The sequence below is a fragment of the Bidens hawaiensis genome, unplaced genomic scaffold, assembly GCF_021521415.1.
Source record: "Bidens hawaiensis isolate Kalapana, Puna unplaced genomic scaffold, B.hawaiensis_p1.1 tig00002525_1, whole genome shotgun sequence".
Classification (NCBI taxonomy): Eukaryota; Viridiplantae; Streptophyta; class Magnoliopsida; order Asterales; family Asteraceae; genus Bidens; species Bidens hawaiensis.
Window position 1 is genome coordinate 1,951,139 of NW_027491138.1, and position 19,526 is coordinate 1,970,664.

General features: G+C 33.4%; 2 protein-coding genes across 2 annotated transcripts; both read left to right on the forward strand.

Annotated features, from left to right (window-relative positions):
- Positions 1–6,939: 6,939 nt before the first annotated feature.
- Positions 6,940–10,629, forward strand: LOC143619929 (transcription factor GTE6-like). The gene is made up of 8 exons (XM_077091748.1): positions 6,940–7,093; positions 7,193–7,411; positions 7,702–7,779; positions 7,973–8,197; positions 8,854–8,952; positions 9,041–9,099; positions 9,670–9,820; positions 10,399–10,629. Exons 1-8 carry the CDS (start codon positions 6,968–6,970, stop codon positions 10,588–10,590), a joined length of 1,149 nt encoding a protein of 382 aa, XP_076947863.1. The 5' UTR covers positions 6,940–6,967; the 3' UTR covers positions 10,591–10,629.
- A 1,917-nt stretch (positions 10,630–12,546) lies between these two features.
- On the forward strand, positions 12,547–13,997 carry LOC143620078 (receptor-like cytoplasmic kinase 176). Its single transcript, XM_077091859.1, has 5 exons — positions 12,547–12,601; positions 12,693–12,919; positions 13,039–13,177; positions 13,251–13,393; positions 13,647–13,997. Exons 1-5 carry the CDS (start codon positions 12,547–12,549, stop codon positions 13,995–13,997), a joined length of 915 nt encoding a protein of 304 aa, XP_076947974.1.
- The last annotated feature ends 5,529 nt before the right edge of the window (positions 13,998–19,526 follow it).

Sequence of the window (19,526 nt, forward strand, 5' to 3'; positions counted from 1 at the left end):
TTTCAGTTTCTGTTGGATTATGTACGGTTCACACAGTAATCAAGATAACTAAAATAAATTATTTTGTTAAGAATATAATATTGTTGACTGAAACGTCAACAAAAATGATTGATGCAAGAAGTAATAATTATAGTTTGTATACGTAAAGTGGGAACCAAAAGAAAAGATGTATAAAAGTAACACTCCATATTTTCTTTCTCCAACTGTAAGTCACGTGTTAACTCTTTATTATTTTAAAACGTCTATAACTTTTTCATATGATATTTAAAAAAAATAAAAAACTCATCATAATAACAAACGTTTTTTTTATCTTTATATGAGTATGATTTTGTCATATAAAATTAAAACAAAAATTACGTTATTTAGAAACATTCAAATATAAAAGAGAGAAATGATAATACTAATAAGTGACAAATTTTTAAAGTAAATTTCAACCACTAAACATTCTTATAAACATAAAGGATTAAAAATGTAATATACTCTAATTCATATAAATGTTAAGATTACATCGAAACAGAAGGCAAGCAGCAACAAGTTGTGCCGCTACCCGTTTTTGAATTGCAAAACCCAATCTTTTAAAAACTACATTTGCTGATCTTGGAGTCATAACATTACTATGCATGATCCGCTGAACACGAGTAAGTAACTCCACAGCTTCAGACACGAGGAAACCAAAAGTGTCAAAAGCAAAAGTAATTAGTTATACTCTACTATTAACACTTTGATATCCATTTGCAAACATTCTCAATAAACAGGGTCTTTCTTACAAAAACACAATAACGTGAGACAAAACTGTAAATTAATTAGTTTTACTTATTATATATATAGTTACCATAGAGTGAGATTTGAAACCGACTATTGAATCAAAATCCAAGATTGAATATTAACCGCCTAATAAGAACATCCAAAATTGAATATTAACCGTCTGATAAGGATTAGAATCCAAAATTGAATATTGGTAGTTCGATAAGGTCACATAAATGACAATTTCCATGGAGTTACGGGAGGAGGTTTCATCACCCCTTTTAGGTCGACGTGGGTAACCTCCAACCCTAAATCTATATCTCTGCACTCAAATTAAAATCAGTCCTCACTTCATCTTACCACCCTCATCCTTGTTAATTTTCTTCCTACTTGCACTCAAATCAAAATCAGCCCTCACTTCATCTTACCACCCTCATCCTTCTTAATTCACTGTTATGTTCAGGCATTGTGCCCATTTAATTTATTGTGTTCGTCGGAGGTAAATTGGCGGCATAATTTTTGTTCCTGTGGTTTATGCGGTTTTGATTAGCTTGCTTAATGTGTACATCGTGTTTATGATTGTAGGTATGGGGTGATCGTTGTCTTTCGTTACCGTTCCCGACTTCGTCTTCTTGGTATGAACCCTAATTCTTTATTATTTTTTTTCATTTTCATTGGAGTTTCTTTTGTATGTGTTGATTTCATCTCTATATTCAAACACACATAATTGTTACGTGATTAATAGAATGGGTGTTCGCCATCCTAAAACCGGTAATTTATATAATAATATATAGATTCATTTTTGTATATTGTTTTTTAATTATAACAAAATGTATCTGATTTCTGTTGTTCCAATCCAACGGGAGATTTGTTGATTGATTGGTTTATGTGTGAATGGCGTGATTGATTTGTGTTAATTCGGTTTGGATCTTTGTTGACGGAATTAGGGCTAATTGGATACCTAATTTAGGGAAAGAGGGCTTCAACAATACCAACATCCTTTAAGAACAAAGGTACTTAATTTTATCAATTTCGAATTGGGTTTTCATCAATTTAGTGATTTATCAACTAGGTTTTATTTGTTTTAATCATTTATGAACTGGGATTATTTTTTTTTTACTTTATTATTATTATTATTATTATTATTATTTTGCGTTTTTTAGTTCAAACAAGAACTGGGTTTCAAGGTTATCTATGAAGCGCGTGTTTTTATCTCGAAAAAGAGCAAAGCTCATAATGCTTCAGTTTCGTCTGTTGAAGATTTAGTCGTCATTATGTATTGTTGGCTATCACCATATTCAACACTCTCATAATGCTCAGTATATTCTTAAAACCTTAAATTATACTCCTGTTATTGTTTGATTTTTAGAATGAATCAATTAAGTTTGCTTAGATTACAAATCGTTTAGAAGTTAACTGTCAGGATATTTTTTATGAATGACCTAAAATTTGTATATTGAATTGTGTAAGATGTTTTACTCGCTTATTCTCTCTTGTATATTTTTGTGATTATGTAAATTGTGAGCATCTTTAATGTATATTGTGAGCATTTTATATTTTGCATCTTTATGGAGAAAAAGTGTTAATTAAATTGTTCTTTCATAGGTTTTCTTTGCATAACTTGTACTTGTAGACATGAATAAGAACTCAAAGGGACTAAGGTTTTACGCCAAACTATATTTAATTTTTGGGAAATATCTGCGGAGACCACTCAAGCATATAATTTAATATTACTTAACAGTTTCAAAGATAAAAGAAATAAGTTTTTTTGATGGGCCAAATTTAATCTGGTTAATAGGTAATTTTCTTTTTTGTTTTATTTTTATCTTTGTGTGTCTCAAGTCTCAACTCTCAACAAATCTAAATATGCATATCATGGTTTGTGTAGCTATATAAAATTGCAAAACATTGTAGCAGTTTATGACGGAACCGTTTTGGCATATTGTTGTCTTATCACAAGTCTCAACTCTCAAGATATCTTAATATGCATATCATGGTTTGTGTAGCTATATAAAATTGCTAAACATTGTAGCAGTTTATGACGGAACCGTTTTTGGCATATTGTTATCTTATCAATTACATGGCTTCTTCGTCATACATGCATTCTTTCACCTCTTTGCAACTGTTAAGAGGCATTATGATGCTCTGTATTTGGATTGTTTAGGATGTTTTACTCACTTATTCTCTCTTGTATATTTTTTTTGTGATTATGTGCACGTATATAAATATTGCAAGTAGAGTTGTTCTTTTTTGCTGATATACATGTCAATAGCAAATTGAGTTTGATAATAACAGTCAAATCCAGCTCTTATTATTGTGTTCTGATTCCGATTTGCTACAACCTTGGGTCGAAGTCGGTGTCCAATTGTGTCGTATTTGTATGCATTGCAGATAGGATTGTTGTAGGTGTTGGTGTTCATGTGACTTCTAATATCTTCTGTTTAGCGTTTTTTTTTCATAGGTGAAGATGGTTTTTCCTATATTTGCATGGCACCTTATAAGATAGTTTTAAATAAATAAAACCTATAGACCTAGAGGATCGCCCTTTTCTCTATAAAGATTGTCTTTCGTCTACGATTTGTGTTTTTGAATATATACATATAGTTGTGTATTATATGACTTTGACATATTGTGCTAGATTTGAAAATTTTTGTGACATTAGGTTGAATGAAAATTTCTTAAGATTGATAAGAAACATCGTCTTAAGTTTGCTTGATAGTTTATTCATCTTTTTTAAAGTTTCATATCAGGCTACCGGGACCGAGGAAAGTTAATTAATTGGATATATGAACTGATTAAAGCACAGGTCATTAATTTACTAAAGTTTTCTTATTATTTTTAATCTGCTTCTTTTATATTTCCTAACGTGTGGTTTTATCAGACCTTGCCACAGATTTTAGATGCAAGAGTGACTCGGTCATTGCTATTGTTACAGGTATGCATTGTAGGCTTGTGCCATGCTGTTTCCTTAGCATTTAGAAAAAAGTTCAAGAGTTAAAATTACTAATTTTTTTTTGCTTTAAATTCATGAAGATGTGAAGGTAATCTGCTTGGGATGGAACAAGTATGGTCAGGAACACATTCCTCACTTATAAGTTTTACTGTCACTTAAAAAGAAGCGAAGTGAAATTTGAACTCGACCATGAAACCGCTTTCATTAGGGTATATGTATCGTGTCTCTTATGCATCATGCTTGTACGACTTCGTAATTAATTTATTAATATAAATGAGCAGGTTGACCACATTTTATATGCATCCATGGTCTACTCTCAAAACTACGTGTTCATTCCCTGCACGCTATGTGAAGATAATGACCTGATGGACGTACTATTCCTTATGCAGGTATCAATATATACATGTTTTATTTTTGTTTATACTTTATACCAATAACATGTTAAATGACAAGAAGATCCCATGTTTCAGGAACCTGTGTTACCTGAATGTTTTCTTAGAGCTAGAGCCATTTGATTGACTAGTGCTTATGATTGATCTAGAGCATTGGGTTGACTAGTGCTTATGATTGATCAGGTTCTTCAATCATCAACATGGTTGCTTTTATATTTTTTGTCAAATCGGACCGAATTGGAGCTTATAAGCCTACGGTTCACCGAAACTTGCTCCGGTTGATTGGCTACTATGCCACCCTGGTTGAAAGGCTCCTGGTTTACAGGTTTAACTTTTCATGGTTAATGGCAGTGTGGCTTCAAGGCATAGAGGTTTGTACTTTGTAGCATTGTCTATTAATTTTGGTTTGGGTCAAGACGGGTTATAAGCAAAATGAGTATATTAATTTGGGTCAAGGCGGGCTATAAGCAAAATGAGTATATCAAAATTTGCACCTGTACTTTCATAATTTGTTGTATATCAATTTGTTTATTCTATTGTTTGTCAAATTATAATTTTAGTTATGCCCACATTCAGGGACAATAACTGTATAACTATAATGGTTGACTTTTTAAAGTCAAATGTATTACTTTACATGCTAATTTTTGAAACTGTTTTATTTACCGTCACATAAAAAAACTTCATGGACTTCAACCACGGTTCAAACATATTTTTAAAGTCAGAACACATAATTAGATTTATTACATTCTGAATGATTTATTATGTCTGGATGTATATGTCAATTTGACGTGATATTTGGAGAATCTATTGCTACTACAAGAATGATAATATTAATATGTTTCTTGCTGAAATTAAGTTTGTTGTGAATAAATGCTGTTGTGCAACTAATATTCAGTTAAAACATTGATTATTCAATTTGTTGACTGAGCAGGCCCCGGGAACAAGAATGGGTTGGCAAGGAGCCCCAGCAAGCCTAGGTGGATACCCCAGAGAATCTTGCGCTTAGAGTATATAGGTTTAATGATTCAATATTAGTTATATTTTAGAATGACCAGGAAAGAAAATACATTTTTGGTTGTAAATATCATTGTATTAAGTATTTAACTATTCGTCTATTCATATACCAAATACATTGGTTAAACTGTTTGTTTTCAGTTATCGTATTCCCATTGAACGCTAAAGGGCACGTATTTGATGGCCTATTATTAAAATGAGATCAGGTCGAAACAGGTTATTTTAAAAGAATATCAAATTGGTTCGGGTCAAAATAGGCAAGTCAAAAAGGGTTATTTGTCAGAATGAGATCGAGTGAAAATGGGTTGCATTAAATTATAATATTTTTTTTTAACTTAAATGTCTAATTCATGTATTCTAAGTGTTTATATTAATTTAAGTGGCTGGTTGGGTTCATGTTTGGTTCAAAACAACTTTAGGTCAATGTGTTTGCTTTAGTATAATGACTTCGGATCAAAACGGGTTATGACCGGAATGAGTTCGTGTCAAAACAGGTTGTTTTAAGTTATAATATCTTCTAACTTGAAAGTCAGATTTATATATTCTAAGTTTTTATGTTTGTTTAAATGAGTGAGTCGGATTCATGTTTTGTTCAAAACAAACTCAGGTCAATGGGTTTTTTCTATGTATATTTTTCTATTGACTATCAGTCTAATATTGACTTCATTCAATCAAGTTTTGTTAGTGATAGTATGTTAATTGTTTTTTCCACTCACTCACGGATTACCACTGGAAGAGACAAAAGTCTTTAGAACTCCAAAGGGTGAGAGGTCTTTCAAGTCTTCATAATGACAGGAATTCGTCACTCGAAAAAAAAAATAAAAAAAGAAAGATAACTTTTGTTAGTGGTCTTTTTGAGTTAAAAGATGAGTATGTGCTTAAGGTGCGGATCATCCATTTATGAGTGCAATTGTTGTTTTCAAACCCGATGAAAATGTTGTACATTAAAATATTTCTCTTACGAACAATTTTTATATATGATTTTTCTTTTTTCATTATTATATTTAATGTAATATGTATTTTTTTTTGAAAGATGCAATAAAAAAAAAGTCCGACAAGAAGCCGAACTGAAAAAGATTACATCAAAAGAAGTGGGGTCTTTAGCCAGTCATCCCAAGGAAACCTACATTTTCTATTTCTATTAGAATAACAAGTAACAAAAAAATAAATTATCTAATAAAAAATTTCTTCACTTTTAAATCTCCATATTCAATTGATAAAAGTAGCATATTTCTGAATCTCCAGCCCATCTCGCCCTGAGACAAAAACACTCAATAAGGTTTTTGTGTTTAATTATGAGAAATTGTTAGTGTGTTTACATAATCGTGTTATATGCTATGAAATATGTTTAATGTTTGATTTCACATAATCCGTTGATGTTCCGTCCGGGTAAAGTACTGGTTGGCATTTGATTGTATTGAGAAACCCCTACGGCTTCTGCTCCTACTCGTCGCCGGCCGGACACTTTCACCGATCCACAGGCGGCGTATCTCCGGCTCCGGTAACGTAAGATTACAAGGCTTAGTTGACATTTATATCTCTCCCAATTTACTGTTTATTCCTTCAATTACGAATTCAGGTGCAAATCTCGCTTTCTGTTTGTTCCACAAGCTCTTATATGTCTTTGATTGTGTAATTCTCAAATTAATTTGAATTACTTAGGGCAATTAACATGATAGTATAATTCGAACAGTTTTGTGCATAATTAAACCGATTTGTATAATATCAAGCAAATTTATTGTGATAAATTTGTTTTCTGATTCTGAATTCTTGTGAATTTTAGTTGGATAAGGTCTATAGTTGTTAAGTGAATTAATTAATTATTGTGCTCTTGTTGTACCAATTTTTATACCCTTAGAAGGAAATGGAAGAAGAATTGATCATTTGTGTTGATGGTCACGAGATAGCGAAGACGGAGGATAATAATAATAATAATGCTGATGATGATATTGGCCACAAAGTAGATGATTTGTTCACCAAGGTTGACAAGGTAAGATTATTATTATTATTATTATTATTATTATTATTATTATTATGTTTGATTAGGTTATTTTGAACCTTATGGTACTAGCTTCATGGTTGTTTGCAGCTTGAGCAAAGAGTAAATGAGATTGAGCAGTTCTTCTTAAATTCAAGCAAGATGCAATCCGGTAGTGCTTCTGTGAAAAGCTCTTTTCAGAAGGATAAAGATAAGATAAAGCATGTTCCAGGGTTTAAGAAATATCAACAAGAAGCAGCGCGCAGAGAGGCGGTTGCTGCCAAAAGAATGCAGGATATTATGCGACAATTTGGCTCGGTTCTGCGCCAGGTTTGCTTATATAAGTTAGCTTATAGAAAACTCTTAGGCAATGGTTGAAAGTTTATCTGATTTTAATTCTACACTAAGTTTCTTAATTGCTTAAACTTTGGTGTAGTTATAACTAGGTTTTGTTTTCTGAATTACAAACTAATTATAGTTGTATATGCATTGTGTTAGTTATAGTTATCAATGTTTTAATATAAGGGTTTAGTTGTATATAGTCCATGGACCCAAGATAGGTTTCTTTAGGTGTGTATATTGAGTTAAAATATCAATTTCATTTACAAATCATCTTACAGATCACTCAGCACAAGTGGGCCTGGCCATTTATGCAACCTGTAGATGTTGAAGCTCTTGGATTGCATGACTATTATGAGGTAGTATTGTTCTTTCGCTGTGTTTATTTTACATATGAGTTTCTTATTGGCATGTTAATATGCTCTTTTTTCAACTTGGTAAGGGCAATTTTGTAATTTCTGCTAGAAAACCTATTAGGGATTATTAAGATGCATGACTGTCCTATGGTTTTTACAATGGTCTAACATTTGGTTTATGGCTGGCGTGTGTTAGGTAATTGACAGGCCGATGGACTTCAGTACAATAAAAAACCAAATGGAGGCGAAGGATGGTACTGAATACAAACATGTTCGGGATATATGTTCGGATGTTCAGTTAGTTTTTCAAAATGCCATGAAATATAATGACGATAAAAGCGATGTTCATGGGATGGCCAAAACTTTGTTGGAAAAATTTGAAGAGAAATGGCTTCAGTTTTTACCACGGGTTACTGAAGAGGTAACTGTTACACTAGACAGTTTACGTTTGTTTAAGCTCTTTGTTTACGTACTAAACATATTGATGTTCACATCTAGTTTTAATTGGTGTTTGCTCAGTTAGGTTCGTATATATGTTCTTTCATCTATGTTAAGTTATGTTTGTTCGTATAAGGTGGGGAAACGTTCATTTAACTGTCACAAAACGAATATAAACAAACATGAACAGGAAAGTCTCGTTTGTTTAATTGTTCGTGTTTGATCGTTTGTCCTGTTAAAGTTAAAATGGACGAACATAAATATGCCTCATTGGTGTTCGTTCGGTTCGTTTACAAGTTTAATCTTTGTGATTGTATTTGACACAATAATTGTTCATAAAGTTCTAAGAAAAGTGAAAAGTAAAACTTCACACCAGTTTTGACCATTTATCCAACCCACCTGATCCGTGCATTTTGGCACCTCTATTGAGGAGCTATATTGAGGAGCTATGTTAGTCAAGCTGCAATCTGTTTCTGTTACGTGTAAAAGAGAGAAGAATAATATCTATCTGAATACTGTAATTACAGTAGAGGGAATCCTCAAGATATAGGAAACAAACCAGAAACTCTAAAGACAAATTAATCTAATAATAAACTAGTGATAATAAACTCATAATTATAATTATTATTAAAAATGCAGGAAAAAAGGCGGGAGGAAGAGGAAGCAGAAGCACAATTGAGTTTGCAGCGTGCTCAAGAGGCAGCTCATGCTAAAATGGCTCGGGATTTAAGTAATGAGGTAAAATAATAATCTCTTGAATTTTAAAACATATATTCGTCTATGAAATTTATATCTTTCTGAAATTTAAACTTTGCTATTATTACAGCTTTATGAAACTGATATGCGGTTAGAAGAACTAAGAGAAATTGTGGTTAAAAAATGCAGGTTCGTCATCGTCATTTCATCTCCTATTCTCGTTCATGTTTGCATATTTACACAAACTTTTTATGACCCATAACTGAAAATTTTGGTTAAAATGTAAAAGTGAGGTGTTTGGTTATTTTCCGGTTAATATATAAGATGTTTTGGTTAATCAACCACTCCAGTCTCCAGCCTTCCTTTTTGGACCTTGTTTAATTGGGCCGGGTCAATACAAATTTGGGTTTTGATAAAGTAAAAAAATTCAAATAAATTTAAAATATGCTCTGGTCTTAATACATATTGAAGCTCTTAATTTCCTCCCTCAGTGAAATCCTTAAAATATACCATAACAGTTTGGTTTGGTTCAGTCATATATTGGTTTGGTTAAGTTCGGCTTTGTAAATGTATTTAACCAAAACTTTACCAATATTGTCACTCATTCCTTATAATTGTGATGTTTGTGGCAAATAAATTTGCTTACTTTTATGTTACCAAGATTCAAGGGTTATTTTAGGTATTTGATAATTATTCAAAGATTTTTATTGCACTAAGTGCTAGATCTATGAAAAGTCTAAAACCGTAAAATATATTCAGGAAAATGTCGATCAAAGACAAAAGAAACATTGGGATAGCTCTTACTCGATTGTGTCCCGAAGATCTTAGCAAGGCACTCGATATTGTAGCTCGCCATAACCCGAGTTTTCAGTCTACAGCAACCGAGATTTCCCTTGACATCGATGCTCAGGTCAACTTTATTTTCAGTTCATCTTTAACCACCCACACACTATACACACACACACACACGTGTTCGTGTATGTGCGTGTCTATATACAATATATTAAGTTTCCAACCCTTTATAGCTTAAACTTGTTAAATCGTTTTACGCAAAAATGTGAGTATTGCATTATCCCCTTGTAAACTTCACTAATTGCACACTTACCCAACTCAAAACTAAAATTGCATTTCCCTTATTGAAGTTTCAGATAATGACTAAAAGACCCTTTCAAAAATATCCAGCCAAATATTTGTTTTTCATTTTAATGATTGTCACTATTTTTTATGATTGCTACTTTAAAAACTCGTGATAAAGAAGAGTACATTTACATAGACGAAAGAAAATAATGAAAAAAAAACCTTATTAAAAACGCAAAAAAAGATAAAAATGTAAAAAGGACAAAAAGAAAAACTAATTATATATGGGTAAATATGAAAAAGTTTGGAAATTATATAGTTTTTGTGAAAATAAGGGTTAAATAGTTATTTTATAAATCAAAATAGGTATTCTATAATTTACATGACTTCTATATCATACGTATTCTGTAGAGTGAATCGACTCTATGGAGGCTAAAGTATTTTGTGAAAGATGCGCTTTATGGTCAAAGCAAGAATGATGCACCATGTGAAGTCAGCAACGAAGCTAATGTGGATCCCATTAAAAACATTGTGTCCAAGCGGAAGATGCAAATATGTAACGCACTAGCGAAGACCGCAAAGAAAAGGAACCAAAAAGGCTAATCATGCACTTAATTGAATTAATTTTCTTAATGCATCATTCATAAAGTACGCATGGATGATTCCCGGGTTGTGTAAGATGTTAGATTCTCTGTTTTTTTTCCAATGATCGATTAGTTTAATTGAGTGTTGGTATGCCCATAAATCATGTAATGGGATATCTCTACCATCTTAAAGAGTAGTTGCTATATGTATCAATAGGTGCAACTAGAGGTCTAGAGCTGGTGTCTATAGAGTCCGTTGACCCTCCAGTGGACCATATTTTATAACAATAGGAGTGTACCATTATTATTATTATTATTATTATTATTTTTATTTTTACTTTTTTAGTTTTTCTAAATTGTCATTTGTAGGATAGTTCAGAGTTAATGTAACAAAATTCTATCATGACCTTGCTTGAAAAGTAGGTTGATCATTTGAAAAGTACTGGACAATTTAAAATTTAATTTTTAGTAGCTATGAACATGGCATATTTCACTCATTATATCAACAGTTCATTATTTATTTAGATTTGACAAATCTTCTAATTACTAGTGTAAACCTTGTTCTCGCAATTTTTTTTGTAACAGCGATGACAATTTAGGCTTAGTGGTATGTTTCTTAATAGCCCAGGTGTCATATATGATATATCAGACATGATTTTAACCTTCCATCATTAGTTTGGCATCAACATGTTCTAGAAGGAAATCAACAACTCTCATAAAGCCTCTTGACTTGCTATATCTGAGAGCTCAAATGCGTTAATGGCAACACGATTTTTATACTGAAAGTGGGATTCAAACTTGTTATCATAAGATCACTGATCTTATTCATTCTAGCTGATCCCAGTGGACCAAATGGCCACCGACATGCTTTAGCATTTTAATGACTTCAAATCTCGTTCACTTTTAAATAGCTTACACTTGCATTTTAAAGAATTCTTATTTATTGGTAAATGGTAATGTAGAAATGACCATTTGAATAGGTTTTTTTTAAATGCATTGTATCTTAGAAATAATGACCATTTGAATTGGTTTCTTATCATATATGTCGTATTCAAATATTAAAAATCTCTAGACAAAAGAAAAAAAAAAGGTGTTCACACGTATTCCACATATTGGGAACACAACTTTAAGAGTATTCAAACTCGTTTAAGGAGAGAGTGATGTAGGAGCTTCCCTCAACTGAAATAACGTCATAAATAAAAATTAAATACGCTAAAACACTAAAACTTTTAGGATGATGAATATGATACATAGCGCAGAGTTAGAATGAAACTCACTTCAGGTATGAAAACGTAGTAACTCATTCTTTATCACATGTAGGTTGGTTTATCATTTATGTTGTCGTGAATAAAAAATAATAAATTTACTTTTACTTTTTTTTTCTTCTTCAACGAATGTGTAACACATATGTAACAATTTGATGCTGTCGTGAATAAAAAATAATAAAAAATGCAAAATTCACTTTTACTTTTTTTTTTCCTTCTGCAACAAATGTGTAACGCATATGTAACAATTTGATGAGTAATTTTTCATAAAAGTTTGTAATAACATGCATTACAATATATGTTTTAAAAAAGTGGCTGTTATATCAAGTTTTCATGTGTAGTAAATTTTCATTCTATGTTTTCCCATGATAAATACATATATATAAAACACATTTACTAATTTTTTTTAAAAGTAAATGTTTTAAAACTATTATAAAAATTATAGTTATTTTACTACTGGTGCCATTTGCTAATACGTAATGTATGCCATGCAAAAATAGAAAGACTTGTAGTTTTTGTGAAATGAAAAATTGCCTGTAAAAGGTAGCAAGACAAAGAAATCAAAGTCGTCTTGATGAATCTTCTCAGCAATTACCAGATCCCCAAATTGTACAAAAAGAAATTGAACTCTTCAAATCAGTTATCTTTGATATTACTTTGAAAATTGTTAAAATTACAATTTTTTTTTGAATCAGTGCGAAGAAGATCAAATGGGTTCAGGTTTCAGTGTTGGATCGAACACTGATTATTCTCTTCTTGATCATGGTAAGCATTAATCTGTTTATTAAAAGTTTTATTAACTTAAATTACCTTTATGTATGTTGATCAAGATTTCTGGTGTTTATTTAAATGACAGGACCTGCCTCAGTATCCACTAGGCCTAGATGTTTTAGCGATCATGTACTCGAAAAGGCTACCAGAAATTTTCCTGACATGATGTTAGTAGAAGCTAGATTGAATTCGATTTACGTGGGGTGGATCGATGAACAATCAGGTGCAGCTACCAAGCCAGGTACTGGCACCGCCATTGCTGTCAAGAAGTTATACTATCCACGTAATTATGGCACTTACGAAGAATGGGAGGTAAGTGAAAAATGTCATTATTTGGTCATTTTTACAAAAAAAGAAAAAAAAAGCCTTTATATTTTATACTCTTGAATACTCCCATTAATTAAGCTGATTTTCTATTAATATTATTGCAGACAGAAATCAAATACTTAGGACAGCTAAATCATCAGAACATTCTTAATTTAATCGGTTATTGCTATTTGGAGACTGACCGCCGAATCCATGTGTATGAGTTCATGCCTAAAGGCAGCTTGCACTGCCTCCTTTTCAGAAGTGAGTTCTTTCAACTGTAACCGACCCGCACATAAATAATGGGTCAAAACTGACAGATGCAATCTTTTGACAGGAGGTGATGACTCTGAACCTCTTTCGTGGAATCGTCGTCTAAATATTGCTGTTGGTGTTGCAAAGGGACTTGCATACTTAGATACCACTAAAGCACATATGTGGCGTCATTTGTTAACGTCCTCCATGATACCAATCGATTCTGTAAGCCATAAATGGGTGGTTAATTCTCACTTTGTTTAGTTTTTCTTGTATATATACAAATTTCACCATTTTCATGCATTAATTCAGAATTACAATGCAAAACTTTCTAATCTGATAGTGGACTGAAGGAGTTCAGTACTTATGTAGCTCCTGAACAAATGGTCACAGGTAATCTTACTAAAAAATGCTTAGAAAAACTTTTGGGATTTGTATACTTACATTTTGAATCTGGTCTTTGATGGAAGGTATGCAGTTTGCAAAAGGTGAGGTATACCGTTTTGGGGTGGTTCTCCTTGAATTGTTAACAGGCTGGCCAGCCTTTGACAAAAATCAACCATCCGGTAAGCAAGAAGTGGCTGAGTTTGCCAAGACTTATTTGAGAAGTGAAGGAAAGATGCTAGACATCATGGACCCAAGTATTGAAGGCCAGTATTCTTCAGCGGTTGCAACACGTGCTGGCTTACTTGCAATGAGGTGTCTCAAGAGAGACCACAAACTCAGGCCTGATGCTGCTGAGTTGGTTAAACAACTGGAGCAGATGCAGGAAGAAAAGCGCGCTATGGAAAAATGTTGTTTCTTATCAATCAGTTTAAAAGGTGGCTAGTAGAATATTCCAGTGTGTTTCCTTAAGTTACTATTGATTTATAGGTTAAAAGTGGTGTGTAGTTCTTTTCAGCATTACAATGTTAGCCTGTAAAATGGCAGTATTTCATTTTGATCGAGATAGATGCTAATGAATGAATCCTATTCCAGATTGGTACATATTATATGTATTTTAGACTAATATAGTCATGCATTAGAAAAATTGTCATTCATGTTCTTATAATGAAGAATGTAAAACGGAGTATGTTTAAACAATCAAAATACACCCCAAGAATTGCAAAAAGAAAAAGGAAAAAAAAAGAAAGAAAGAAAAACCATTGTTCAAAAACAAACACACAAGTGTTTTACTTTTTGAAAACATGGTGTTGTAGTGTTATTCTTTGGGACTTAAAACTTCAATTACTCCATTAGCTTTTCCCCAAAGAGACATAATCTCACAAACAAAATTTGTAAGGGAAAAATATTCCTAAAATAGCCTAATTTGAGCTAAAATTTCTAGAAATAGCTCATGTTCTAAAAAATCCCCAAAATTAGGCATGTTCAAAGGGTAAGATCAGATCCTTTTACTTAATATTCTACTCGGACCCTTTTCCCTTTTAGGAAGAAAAAAAAATTATGTTTGTATACCTGTGGTTTGTTGCTTCCATCCATTTGTATACAAATTTGAAACCTTTAACACTTTGAATACATATTAATTCCAATTGTATCCATTTGTATATAAGTTCCAAACGGAGTTAACCAAACCGTTAAAACCTCCCACCATGAGGGATATTTCGTCTATTCCAATAAAATCGTTTATGCTCTAAACCGTTTATTTTTAAAAGAACATAAACGAACAAGAACATGTTCATTTTTTTAAATGAACAAGAACATGTTCAATTTTAAAATGAACGTACATGAACACAAAATTTTGTTCAATTAAGTGTTCGTTTTCACTAAAAGTTAAATACACACCTAAGAACATGCTCATTTTCGTTTACATGCCTACATATAACTCATAGAAAATAGCAGTAGGTGACTTTCTATAATAGTTTGACAATAGTTAAACTGTGTTTACAAGATTTAAATAGAACATAATTTATTTGTATAAAAAGGAGGCGATTTTGAAATAATTTAAACATAATTTGAAAACACATAAATGTGATATAACTAAGGTTCACATGTTCATGATCAACAGTTGACCTTTTGGTCAAACTATTGAATTATTGATTTAATTACCCATTAAAACATCTACCAAAATGTTAAGTTCAGATTTTTGACTTCGACGTAAATGTTACAAATATATTGCAGTAGATCATATATTGCAGGAATATATTGTCAGATTTTCATGCCTAATGTCTGGTTTTTTTCACACTACCTAGTAGACTAAACTGAAAAAATGGAGCATGCTTACACATTGAACTTTCACTAACAATATGCCATTAGGTACCCGCAATCACAATGAACTTTCATTAACAGTAGTATAAAGACATTATCATTTTCATACAATGTATCCTCTTCCCTAATATCATTAAAAATCAAAATTAGGTCATAAGGTTTAAATGTTGTTGTTTGGGAATAATAATAAAAAAAACTAAACAATGTATTTTTGTAATTGGCTTAAATTTTTGAATTGGTCTGATATGAAATTTGGATTTATTTTTTATTTGTATAGACGAAAATACCCCTCATGTGGGGGAGGTTTTAACGTCATTGGTTAACTCCGTTTGAAACTTGTATACAAATTGATGCAATTGGAATTAATATGTATTCAAAGTGTTAAATGTTTCGAATTTGTATACAAATGGATGGAAGCAACAAACCATAGGTATACAAATAGAATTTTTTTCTAGGAAGAAATGTGGACCCGAGACCCTACCCTCTAAACAATAAAAGGGCCGGGTATAAATAAGGGTTTCAAGGGTCCAACCCTTTACCCTTTAAGGCAATAATAATCTCCTTTTCTACATTTACTAATTGCATATTATATATGACTTTAATATATAAATCCTAGAACAATTGTACTTTCATTTGATAACATAGTAAAGTCTAACTTCGAAAGTTTATCACATTCATAATTACATGTAGAGAACAATTTAGTGATTCCCATATATTTGTTTCAAGTAACTAGTATTGCCTTTTATTTTTTATTTTTCTTAGTAGTTGGAAAATTTCTGATGAATTATATATGAAACACAAACCTCTCTTAAATTTCAGATTAATCACAAATATGATGTATATCTATCTAGAAACTAGTAAACGGATCAAGGGTTTGAAAAAGGGTCGGACTCTTGAAACCCTTTTACCCTTTAAGGTGAAATTTAAATACCCTTAACCCAACCCTTATATATTCGGGTCTAATTAAGGGTTTTACGAGCCGGGTAACCAGGTTTCAAGGGTCCGGCCCTTATCTTGCTCACTCCTACCGAAAATGGCCTAAAAATCCAGTCAGATCCGATGGAAACAATAATTGATCCGACGGAATTCATGGACCTTTAAAATCGCGCCACGTGTCAACGTATTAATGGATCCGACGAAACTTTTAAAGAACCGTCGGATCCATGAAATTTTTAATGGGTCCAACAGAATTTTTCATCTTCTACCTCTCAAACCCAAAACTTTCATAACCAACCTCCATCTCCATCTTTCTTAGGTCTCCACAAAATCAAGCAAATCCATCGTGTAAATCGCTTAGCTTTTCTAGGAGAACACAACCATAGTGTTCAATTTCACTCTAGAACTTAAAATAAAAAACCCCTAAACTGAAAATTTTGGGGATTTTTGGAGAACATAGGTTAATTCTGAAATGTTGATCAAACTATGCTATTTTGAGAATTTTCCCAATTCTTAATCACTTCTAACCATCTTTGTTGCCTCAAGATTAGAACTTTTTGCTCAAAGAGTTACTTCAAGTTCTATGATATTTAAATATGGTGTGCTCGACTACGTACAAATACTGCCTCCAAATCTTTAATGCAAAGATTACCGCATCTAATACCGGTTCATGAGATTGGTAGGTATCCTCAAGGATTTTAACTACGCGAAGCATGAATAAGACTCTTGTGGTTCATTCCTAATGAGTCAACACTGATCTCATCAGGTAGTGAAGACACTAGAGCTTGGGTTAATCTTATTCAAAGATTTTTATTACACTAAGTGCTAAGTCTATGCAAAGTTTAAAAACGTAAAATATATTAAAGAAAATGTCAATTAAAGACAAAAGAAACACTAGGATAGCTCTAACTTGGTCGTGTCTCGAAGATCTTAGCAAGGCACTTGATATAGTAGTTGGTCAAATATAACCCGAGTTTTTAGTCAAAAACAGCCGATATTGCCCTTGACATCGATGCTCAGGTCAACATTATTTTCAGTCATCTTTGTGTGTCTATAATTTATATGCTACCTATATTATTCGTGTTTTGTAGAGTGAATCGACTCTATGGAGGCTAAAGTATTTTGTGAAAGACGCACTGTCAAGTCAAGAATGATGCACCATGTGAAGTCAGCAACGAAGCTAATGTGGACCCTAATAAAATCATTGTGTCTATGCGAAAAATGCAAATATGTAATGCACTAGCCAAAACTGCAAAGAAAATGAACCTAAAAAGCTAATCGCACAATTATATGAATTAATCTCTTTAATGCATCATTCATGTAGGTCCCAACACGGGTGGATCTAGCAACAATCTTTGGATCAACCAAACTTAGTGCTAGCGGAAATCACACTAAGTCACCTAAGTGGTCTCGGATCTTGAGAGTTTATTTCGGATAAGAAAGTTAGAGTGAGAGAGTGAAAGCTAGAGAGTAAGATAAAAGTTTGACAAAAGGTTTTCTATATATTTATATCAACCCTCATCTCTCATGGCATGCTTCTCTATTTATAGAGAAGCATGCATGAGAAACAAGTCACATCATATGCCCAATGGGCTTCTTTACATGTTTTTTCTTTGGGCCTTTTCTCATGGGCCAATACATACAAAATAAGCTATTAAAGTCCAAGAGAAATAAGTACATTCAATACAAAAGACTAACATAAACAAAATGGGTCTAACAATCTCCCTCTAGTCTTTAGTATTGAAACCCGTCGGTGTCGTAGACCAAGCATTCGTCCTCGGATAGTGGAAGTTCAACAAGTCTACGGATGAACTTGTTGAAGGCTTCAACTATCCGGTCTGTATTTTGACGACCAATGTCCTCGACGGTCCCAAGCGGTGAGTTGTAGAGCTTCTTCACATCTTCAATGTGGAATCCCATCAGCTCATGCTCATCAAACACTCGAATCTCGTGCATGTCACGACAATGGATGACGGCCTCACCGGTTTTATTATCAAACTCCCAATCAATAAAATCTCGGAGAGTGTTTGGAAGATAGGGCTCTCCATGATATATCTCGTGACAGTCTTTTGGTGCGTTGTACCTCCACATAATAGATGGCTCTCCGGTGGCTGGGTCGATCTCCCTTGGGTTCTTGTAGTTGTGACCCTTATTCAGCTCGAAATCTTTGTAGTCCACTTTCGCTTGACGATGTAGATAGTTGGGGATCCAACTTTCTAACGTACTCCCAAAGGCACCATGACCTAGAGCTTTTCGAAGATAATTGATGTCAAGCTCTGGTAACGACTTCAGCTCGTGGTGGTCAAGATAGATCAGATCGCCGCTGCATCTTCTGATGGCCCACACACAGTTCCTCTTATCATACTTCGCATAAACGATCAGCGAATCGTCATGATAAGGGTAGTTGAGCGAGCGGGCACATGCACGACCTGACACAATGTGCGTCTTTCTCTTCATCTTAAGTGGTTCCTGTGTCAAGTCGGCGGTTGGATCGGAGATGGGATCAGCGGCTGGAGTCTCTAAAGCGTGAACTTGAGCTGGAGGTGTATCTGGATTTGGCGAGTAGTTGATGTAGTCGTCTTCTACTGCTTCCTCCATGTTCTGTTCAATGAGTTGCTCCAAGTTCATTCCAGCCTCTATGAAACCGTCCATGACACCTGCAAAATCATCAGGAAATAAATCTTTATACATATTGTGTATCTCCGAGTCATGCTCCCTGACTTTGCCGGCCGAGTCGTGAGCAGCAGGGTCTTGAGTGTCATGTTGAGTGGGTGGAGGTGATTGAGTGTTATCTCCACCCCCACCTCCTGCTGCCCCGGCCCCTCTATTTCCACCTTCATCATCATCATCATCATCATCATCATCATCATCATCATCATCATCATCACTATCATCAAAACTGTCATGTACGTTATCGTCCTCATCGTCTTCACCATCATCATCATCTTCTTCCTCTTCATCTTCCTTCTCATCTTGATTTCCACCTCCAATACCACTAGACTGACTGCCCTGTTGTACTAACCCACCAACAGCCGCCTCATCTTCAGACGCCACAACCTGTACTCCTCGCATAGCCTGAGAAGTCTCACCAGACCTTCTCCAACTTCTGAAAACTGTATCAAGTCGATCCTCCAGATCATGAAAGTCATCCTCATGAATACCCATAAGATCTGAGGCCGCTTGATACTTGCTTACCAACTCCTCATTCGTCTTTAAT